The 9735-nt window shown below is 44.3% G+C and overlaps 1 protein-coding gene across 1 annotated transcript; it reads left to right on the top strand.

The window, feature by feature from the left end:
- Window positions 1–76: 76 nt before the first annotated feature.
- On the top strand, window positions 77–9481 carry slc15a2 (solute carrier family 15 member 2). Its single transcript, XM_052082512.1, has 22 exons — window positions 77–299; window positions 1114–1201; window positions 1836–1977; window positions 2072–2164; window positions 2250–2349; window positions 2572–2662; window positions 2764–2841; window positions 3770–3852; window positions 3961–4044; window positions 4369–4458; window positions 4539–4583; window positions 4771–4803; window positions 5301–5389; window positions 5484–5565; window positions 5733–5858; window positions 6047–6211; window positions 6731–6777; window positions 6861–6968; window positions 7154–7253; window positions 7345–7488; window positions 7567–7671; window positions 8260–9481. The coding sequence occupies exons 1-22, from the start codon at window positions 291–293 to the stop codon at window positions 8485–8487; spliced, it is 2130 nt and encodes a 709-aa protein (XP_051938472.1). The 5' UTR covers window positions 77–290; the 3' UTR covers window positions 8488–9481.
- Window positions 9482–9735: the final 254 nt, after the last annotated feature.

Genomic DNA, 9735 nt, shown 5'->3' with positions numbered 1-9735 from the left:
GTGTCCCCTTGCTGGTTCCCTCCCACACACATACAAACACATAGGCTGCTGGTCACGTGACCTACCGTTTTGGTAACTTCAGGACAAACATCAACAGAAGGGAAATTGTCAGTTAGGACTTGACGTCATCACATGACCAATTCCTTGTGGTGGTGGGGTGGGAAGTCCTTTAAAAAGCGGCGCGAGGGGGAGAAGGAGGAACGAGGCGGATTTAGTGGGTGTTCTCTATTTTTTGGGGGGCCGGGGGGGTTCTACTCTGCACCGACTGCACGCACGCCGCCGCCGCCAACATGACCAAGGTAACTTTGTTAACTTTGTTTTGTGGGGTAAACGAACAAAAATACAACTCGGTGGCTTTGCTTTACTGCTTGTCATTGAAAATTCCCACTCGCTCGTCCAGTTCTGGAACTCCGCGTCACACGTATGAGTCTTTTTTAGACCACGAAACAAGGGGCATTCTTAGCTCATGTTTCGACAATAATGTTGTCTTTTCCAGATGAAACCGCTGTTGTCTTACAAGTCGTACGGGAGGGGGGGGGGGTCACTGGCTTTGCTTTATACACTCCTGGATCTAAATTCCAACTCGTCTGTCGAGTACGCGAACACGTCACACGGCATATTTCAACATTGTTTTTTTTTTTTTTTTGGCTTCCCACATAAAGCCGTATATTTTTTTGTCGAAGTGAAACGGGCATAATGTTACAAAAATAAAGCACATGGAAATCTAACTTACAAGTCCGTGCTTTGTTGACGCAAGTTTTGGAGAAAATTCCCATTCAATCTTCAATTATTGAACGTCTCACATGCCACCTCTCAGGATTTGAATTTTCGCCTCAATTCTGGTGGGGCGTTTACGTGTCATCGCAGAAATTATGTCGGGCACTGAGATGACGCAACACACGGGTGCTCTGAGCGCACCCCAACCCCCAACTCGCCAAGCTTCGCCTCACTTTAATTGCGTTTCAAAGGAACCAACCGCGTCGTGAGGAGATAATTGTTATGCACCAACCAGGACTCTCTCCTAAGCGGATACAAAATACATACAGTATATATATTTTGAAACTAGGATGTAGTTTCAAAGAATCATGTTGGATATCATTTTGTCTCTTTTAGAAACTATGTGGTACAAACTACCCGGCCAGCATCTGCTTCATCGTCGTCAATGAGTTCTGCGAACGTTTTTCCTACTATGGCATGAGAGGTAATTCATACAGAAGCAAAAAAAAAAAACTGTACTATTTTAACTCCAGTCATCATTTGGCTGCTCCGCAGTCTCCATTTTGCTGTTGTTGTGTTCCACACTTTCAAATGTTGCTGCTTTATACTGTACACTCTCCAGTTTGCCACATCATAATCCCCATTAGTCTCCACTCCACTGTCTCCATTTTCGCTGCAGTTTTCACATGCTGCTGCTCCGCAGTCTCCACTTTACTGCTCCGCAATCCCACTGTTGCTGCACTGCCCTAGTCAGTTTTTTTTTTTAACATAGATTCCACAGGCCATACTTTGCTTTGCCGGGGGTAGCGAGTTGTGCGGTGCTTGCAAGGAGCACGTCTTGGTCGTGACTCAAAAAAGTGAGCGCGAATCACATGACAATCCAGGAAATTGACTGTGCCCTAAGGGTTGTTTTTAGTGATTAGGGAGTAGCCCGGAACGGATCAACACCGTCTAGTGTGCACCTTAGTCACCATAAACACTCCTCAGTTGTTATTCCTCAGTTATTACCCAGGCCCAGTCATGCTTTTACTGCGTTGCGCTCCACAATCTCTCACTTTGCCGCACGGCTCGCGGATGCCATCCTTATGTCGTTGACTTTGTGTCTTTGTGGCGTTCAGCGGTGTTGACGTTGTACTTTTTGACGTACCTGGGCTGGGACCATGACCTTTCCACGGCCGTGTATCACGCCTTCAGCAGCCTGTGCTACTTCACGCCCGTCCTGGGTGCCATCATTGCCGACACCTGGCTCGGCAAGTTTAAGTCAGTCCCGACGTGTACGCTTCGGCTTCACTTGATCGTACCGTTCGTCACCAATGGAAGCAATCTGAACACCACCCCGACTTCCCCCGTGCAGGACCATCATCTACTTGTCTGTGGTCTACACGCTGGGTCATGTGATCAAGTCGGTCGGTGCCATTCCTACGGTGGGAAGCAACACCATGCACATGTACGGGTGCCCGTAGTTCAATCGGACTGAGCCGCTCGATCGATATTGATTGACAGTCCCCTGTGGGTGCGTGTGTGCGTTGTAGCGCTCTGTCTATGGTGGGTCTGATTCTGATTGCCTTCGGAACCGGCGGGATCAAGCCCTGCGTGGCCGCCTTTGGGGGCGACCAGTTCCAGGAGAAGCATGTGAGTGGACAAATTGTACAGAAGGAGCCAAATATGGAATCATGATTTTTTTTAAAAATAATATTTTGGGATTAAAAATAAATAAATAAATAAATACAATTATGCATGACATTCAGATGACATGAAATCAAACTGCAAAAGTCGTTGTTTTTTTTTGGGGGGGGGGCACCTCGGACAGCACATCACGCAACAACTTTTGTCAATTTTTTTTTTTGTCGTCAGGCCAAGGAGAGGATGAAATTCTTCTCCATTTTCTACATGGCAATCAACGCCGGCAGCCTCTTGTCCACCATCATCACGCCCATCCTCAGAGGTGAGTGTCGCTGTCCGCTCCTCCGCTCGCCCCCACCCCTTGTTGGTGCTGCTGATGTTGAGAATCCCCCCCCCCCCCCGAACCCCCCACTCACTCCACAGGAGACGTGCAGTGTTTTGGTGGCGACTGCTACGCTTTGGCTTTTGGCGTGCCCGCCGCTCTCATGATGGTGGCCTTGGGTAAGGAAGATCTCCATCAATTTATTTCTACTCAATGATATCATTTTTGTCCGTGGTAAAATAAAATCACAAAAAAAAGTTGAGATATATGTACACTTAAAATGATGACGTTTTTTTGATATTCTCCCGGCTGAGTGGATGAATCCACAGCGGTTTCGGTAGCACATCGCCGAGCTTCTGCACGGATGGCCGCCCGCAGTCTAAACTTAAAAAGGCCACAACGGGAGCGTTGCTTAAAAACATGCAAGACCGCATTGGGACAAAGTCTTGGAAACCGATTCACAAATGGAAAAACCTTGAGTGCTAAAACTCCCAAATCAACGCTGCGGCCCCCTGGTGGCTGTTCATAGCATGCGGGTCCTAAAGGATGCACAAATTTGATCCTCTGGTCTTCTTAAAATGTTTGGCTCAGTCAGTTGCGGTAATATGAATTGTTCTTCGCAGGAGATAAGAATTATACGTCCGTGAACATTGCTTTGCTCGATCGCTTTTCAAATATTTGCTGCTTAAGAGGATTATAACTGCCGCGTGCTATCCGTTAGCCCACCTGTGGTCTTTCTCATGATGCGTTAGCGTCATGCTAAACTGATCGTTTTAAATACACCGCGTGTCTTTGTTTTGTTTGACGGTAAACTCAGCTGGGAGCAGCGACACAATTATTGCTTCAACTTTTAACGTCTTTGTGTGTATTTTATTTTTTGCTGCGATATTTGCTGCTTAAGAGGATTATAACTGCCGCGTGCTATCCGTTAGCCCATTTGTGGTCTTTCTCATGATGCGTTAGCATCATGCTAAACCGATGGTTTTAAATACACCGCGTGTCTTTGTTTTGTGTTTTGTTTGACGGTAAACTCAGCTGGGAGCAGCGACACAATTATTGCTTCAACTTTTAACTTTTTTGTGTGTATTTTATTTTTTTTTGGTACAGTCGTGTTTATCTTAGGTAGCAGCCTCTACCGGCGAAATCCTCCACAGGGCAACATCTTGTTGGAGGTCTGCAATTGCATCGGCGTGAGTCATCAAACACTTTGTTCTCTCCATGTTTTTTTTTTCCCCATTCCTTGTCAAGAATGTGATTGATTTTCACGTTAAAAAAAAAAAATTAAACTACACTTGCAGTTTGCCATCAAGAACCGTTGGAGGAGGTCCAAGTATGAGTCCAAGAGGAGGCACTGGCTGGACTGGGCCGAGGACAAGTACTCGGTATGACGTTTGGCTCATTAGTGCTAACTGCTGAAGTTGCTTGTGCGATAAAAGGCAATTCACTTGTTTATTAAAAAAAAAAAAATCACAACATGGTCGATGACTTGCAGATATGCTCCCTCGTGGCTGTGACCAATGTAAGCAATGACATCAGAGCACGAGTCGCCCCATATTTAACTTTGATTACAAATGCATCGGAATATTTTTAAGACGTGACAGAAGTATGAGCGCGCCTGCTCTTAAGACACGCATTTTAATGAAAAAAAAAATCTTTCAGCATTTGACATGTTTTTTTTATTTTTATTTTTTTAATTGTGTCAACAGAAGCGTCTGATCATGGAGATCAAAATGGTTCTGCGGGTCCTGCTTCTTTACATCCCTCTGCCCATGTTCTGGGCTCTCTTCGATCAACAGGTCCCAGAAGCCGACTTGTTGTTAAGTCAAGGTAGCGCGAAGGAGGCTAACAATGCTAACGTTGCGTTGTTTGATTCCAGGGTTCGCGCTGGACTTTGCAGGCCACCCGGATGAACATGTCCTTCGTACGTTTGTTGCTTTTTTAAAAGTTTTTTATGGTTCTATTCCATGTCATCATTGTCTGTTATAACTTTTTTTTACGACCGAAATGGATCACCCACTTCTCAATTCCTGGCTTGATTAACTTGCTGATAGATTTTTTTCGAGTTAAAGTTTAATCATTTTATTGGTTTCTTTTGTGCTCCGTGATAGGGTGCCTTCTCCATCAAACCTGATCAAATGCAGGTATGGACTCACTCGTGCCTCCTGGGGGGAAAAAAGTTACTTACTCACGATCGACATGTTGACCATATTTTATGTGGCTAAGTGAAACTAGCTTTGGCTGAATTTTCCCCAGAAATGTGGCCACCTTATGCCAAAAATGACAAACTTCCTTTTTTTTGCATTTTTTTTTGGGACAATTTTTGACTTTGGTGCGTCTACTCATGATAAAACAATGTCGACTAAAATTGATGTCGCTCACCGAAAACTGGCTTTGGAGGTTGAATTTGAAAAATACAAAATTTGCTAAAACAGCCAATTTAAACCAAAATGTTTGGCTTCCGGTGTTTCTTCGGACATGGCTTCTTGACATTTTTTTGTGAGTACAACTTCTCAACCAAATTTCACGTGTCATGAAGGGGGTTTGAATTAAAAAAAAAAATCTTGGGCGTTCCAACTGAGCCCAATGAGCCTAAAATCTTCACTTTCATGAATGTTTTGTGTGTCTCCTTCCCTTCTAGACACTGAATGCGCTGTTAATTCTGGTGTTCGTGCCCGTGTTCGACCTGTTCATATATCCGCTAGTTAGCCTCTGCAGGATCAACATCACGTGAGTTCCTATCATGACTTTTTTTTTTTTTTTGATGCCCATAGAAAACAATCATGTTTGGGTTTTTTTGTTTTTTTTTTCCCCCTCCCCTCAGTCCGCTGAGGAAGATGGCCACCGGGATGATTTTTGCAGCGTTGGCGTTTGGTGCCGCCGCCCTGGTGGAGGTCCACGTGGTGGTGCGTTAACGGCAAAGGTTGCTTTGACCTACCAATCGGGGGATGGAAAATTGTTGATGTTAATGTATCAGTTAATCAAAATTGTAAATTGGTAAAAGAAACGGTCCCGTTGCTGATACGGTTGAAGCTAGCGGTACGAGTGACTGTGGGTATGCTGCGTGTTGTAGAAAACGGTGGTGAAACCGGCGCCAGCGGGCCAGTGTCTGCTGCAGGTCTTCAACTTGGCACCGGGGGACGTCCGTCTCCACTTCCCCGAGAGCCAGCCTTTTCCAGAGCCGCTCATGTACCTACAGGTAGCCTTGGGGGCGGGACCAAAAAAAAAAAAACACATACATTTGCGGCTTTTGACCTAAAAAGTCATTCTAAATCAATAATAAAGAAATCACTATAATGGACGTTTCTGACGCGGGTAAAACAGGATTTAGGGTAAAAATCTAAATAAAATCGAATGAATGAGAAGAGCCCTCTCCATTTGTGTCAGGATCCTGGTGAGTACCTGAAGCTGCCACTAGGGGCGCCCAGCACCAACGTGAGCTTGGAGGTCGACTACCAAGGGGCCACCTCTCGCTGCAACGTCACATTTGGCCAGCAGGAGGCGTACAGTCTCATCCTGCACCCCTCCCGAGCCGGAATACGCTGCAGACTGGTGAGTGAACGCGAAACACAAGAATGGGACAACCAGGAAAAAAAAACATGCAATTGCGATTGGCTGGTGTTCAGGGTGTCCCCTGCATATTGCTCGAAGACAGCTGGGATAGGCTCGAGCAAGCCCGCGACCCTCGTGACGATAAGCGGTTCTGAAAATGGATGGATGGATGGGCAGTAGTTTTTAGAAAATACGGAAAATTGCGAGAATCTAGAATATTGTTGGGGTTTTTTTCTTTCGGAAAAGTCATCATCTGAGATGAGTCACAGTATTGCAAGAATGAATTCCCTTTTCCAAAAAGTCGTAATCCCACAGTTCTAAGTCGTATATCTGTGAAAATTTTCTGAGGAAGTAAATATGGATCTTCCAAAATTTGTCAATATTTAAAAAGAAAAATATCTATCATTTCAATAAACATCTGAATATTACACTATTTGAAAATATTTTTTTCAAGCACATTCTGACCAACATTTTTGATATCACCCCTTAAAAAAATAAATCTTTTGGTTTGTAATCCAGGTGAAGGACCACATCGAGAAAAGTGACGAAGGAGCTCCTCTTGTAAGGTAAAAACTCGACCTTGAGCGTATAGCGCGACGCATGCCCTTGTCATCTCCGCGTGAAACTTAGCGAGCGTGGCTACGCGCAGGTTCGTCAACACGCTGTCGGAGGCGGCCACCGTCACCGTGGGCGACGAGACCTTCCACGCCGACGCCAATTACAGCGTCTCCGCCAACAAGACCCTCCAGCGGGGAGTGTGAGTGGACTGTGACATCATTTCCTGTCTCACACACAAATGACTGCAGCAGCCCCCAAAGCTCGTTTCACTGGGCAAAAGGAAATTTGGTGGGGCGTCTAAAGTCCACGAGACTTAGTCCAACTCCTGCCAAATTTGATCCAGATATGCTAGATTTTTTTTTCCCAACTTGTCTGTTGTGTCAGGTATAATAAAGTGAGCTGCAGTTTACAATCAAAGACTTGCCCAGACCTGGACCTCGGACTCCTGGACTTCGGAGCCTCCTACACCGTGGTCCTCCTTGAGGTCAGAAGGGTACCTTGTCGCTCTTGGACAGGAAGCCGCCCTCATCCCACTCTCCGGATATTCATTTTTTTTCTTTTCTGCGGCTTCACAGGAGTCCGGTCGAATTACGACACACAAGATGGAGGACGTCCATGCCAACAACGTACACGTGGCCTGGCAGATCCCTCAGTACGTCCTCATCACGGCAGGCGAAGTCTTGTTCTCCATCACGGGCCTGGAGTTCTCCTACTCGCAGGTTTGGCTTCCCGTCCAGGTCTTCACTCGGACTAGCGAGCGGTCCTCAAATAGTAGCTGAGAACGATTGTCCCCGCAGGCCCCCGCCAACATGAAGTCGGTCCTGCAGGCCGGGTGGCTGCTCACCGTCGCCTTTGGGAACGTCATCGTCTTGATCGTAGCGGAGGGGGCGGGGCTTGAGCAGGTAGTCTTGACTTTGAAGATGGAAAAAAAAAATGTGACGGAACATTGACGTCAATTTTCGTTAGCACATCTATGGCTTTTTGCGCTATATGTTAGCAATAAGCTAGTGTAATTTTTTTTGGACGAGGTGGTCATCGTCTTGATCGTAGCGGAGGGGGCGGGGCTTGAGCAGGTCGTCTTGACTTTGAAGATGAGAAAAAAATGTGACAAAATTTACGCCAATTTTTGTTAGCACATCTATGGCTTTTTGCGCTATATGTTAGCAATAAGCTAGTGTAATTTTTTTTTGACGAGGTGGTCTGGTTTGATGGCACTTTTTGGCGTTTGTCCTTTAATGTGAGTCAGTTTTACAGTAAATGTAAAGTCAACATAAACGGTGGGTGACCAAAAACAAACAAAGAAAAAAAGAAATGGGATGAAACAAGCACGCTGTGGCTCTTCTTTGGAGGACTGCGAATAAGTGAATCGTCTTTTGGCTCAGTGTAACTTCACGGCTTCCTAAATAGGACTTTATTCTCAGGATACTCTTGACTATGACTGAAACCAAAAAAAACGTTTTTTTTTCTCCCCCACAAAAAAAAAATTGCAGTGGAAAGAGTTTGTGCTGTTTGCGGCTCTGCTGCTGGCCGTGTGCGGCGTGTTCTCGGTCATGGCTCACTTCTACACGTACGTGAACGCTCAGCACCTGGACAAAATGGACGCCAACGATCACAATGGCGGCCAACGCAGCAGCGACGACGACGACGACGAACACTACGGATGCGCCAACACGCTGGATAAGAAAAAGCGAGACTTGGAGCCCAGCACCAAACTTTAAACGCAAGCGCCTTCCGACAACTGAAAAGGAAGCGCAAACAATGAAATGCGATCATTTTTTTCATGTCGTTATTCCCGTGATGTGAAGTGTTAGCATCAAAGGCTAACTGTAGATTTTACGCACATTTCAAATTTTTAACGTCTGATTTTTTGGGGGGGTGGAACGCTGCTGTCATGGTTTGTCATTTCCAACTTACTCTTTGCTTTTTTTTTTCAAGGTTTTGCGTGTAGCACAATGCTCTCATCTTAAAGAAAAAAAAAATCTCAGAACTTTGCACACCTTTTTCCGGAAAAAAATAGGACCGTTCATCTAATTTATGATGTTTTTTTTTCTAAAAAAATTTCAATCATTAGTTTACCAATTTTCTTGAGCAGTTTGTCATCATTTTACTTCATCCACTTGAATCTAATTTTTTTTTTCTTCCAAAAATTCCCATTCAGTTCGCCACTTTTTTCTCGGACAAAGAGAATTTTTATGGGTTTACTTTTTTCTTTTTAATTGAACAAAAATGAATGCATATCTCTTTATATTTTTTTTCCACAGAAAAATTCCAGTTAATTTTCACAACTTTTCAATTGTTTCTTTTTTTTAATCTGAATTTATTCTCACTTTGTTACATTTGCGAAAAAGAACAACAAAATCTCGTCATGACCTATGTTCCGTTTTCTCGCGCTCCATGTTTCTGTCTCACTCTTTTTAGGTTTTTGTGCTCACCTGTTCTCGTCAAGACAGTTCCTCGTGTCGACCAATCAGCTCCCTCGTGTCTGTGCCACATATTCCTCATTGTGAGTTTGCAGTTTCTTTCTGTCCTCGTGGGTAGATCGTTTGGCGGCTGTTTTGTCATTAACTGCGGTCTCAAGTCATGTCATGGTCAGTTGAATCCTCATGTTTTGTTTTTTTACTTTGAATCTTCTTCTTCAGACTTGAATTAATTGGGTAGCTTTGATTCCACGTGCCTTGTTCACATTTTTGTGGAATAAATATTTTGTAGTGACTCCCGCACTTTGGTTGTTCCAACTCTAGTCAACACTTTTTATTTTGTTTTCGGGAAACGATACAACTGTCAACAATTAGCAATTTCCCCCTTCAAATTAGACGATGCACATCTGTCGATCAATTTTTGGGCTTTTTGTTGAACATTTTGTTGTTTTCAGTTCTCTTGAAAATTTGACTTTATCCACATAATTGTAACTTTGCTTAAAAAAATATTTTTTAAAACTTTTGGGGAAAAAAACTGAATTTATAATT

This window comes from Hippocampus zosterae, chromosome 12 (genome assembly GCF_025434085.1).
Source record: "Hippocampus zosterae strain Florida chromosome 12, ASM2543408v3, whole genome shotgun sequence".
NCBI lineage: Eukaryota > Metazoa > Chordata > Actinopteri > Syngnathiformes > Syngnathidae > Hippocampus > Hippocampus zosterae.
This window is presented reverse-complemented; position numbering and strand designations above follow the sequence as displayed.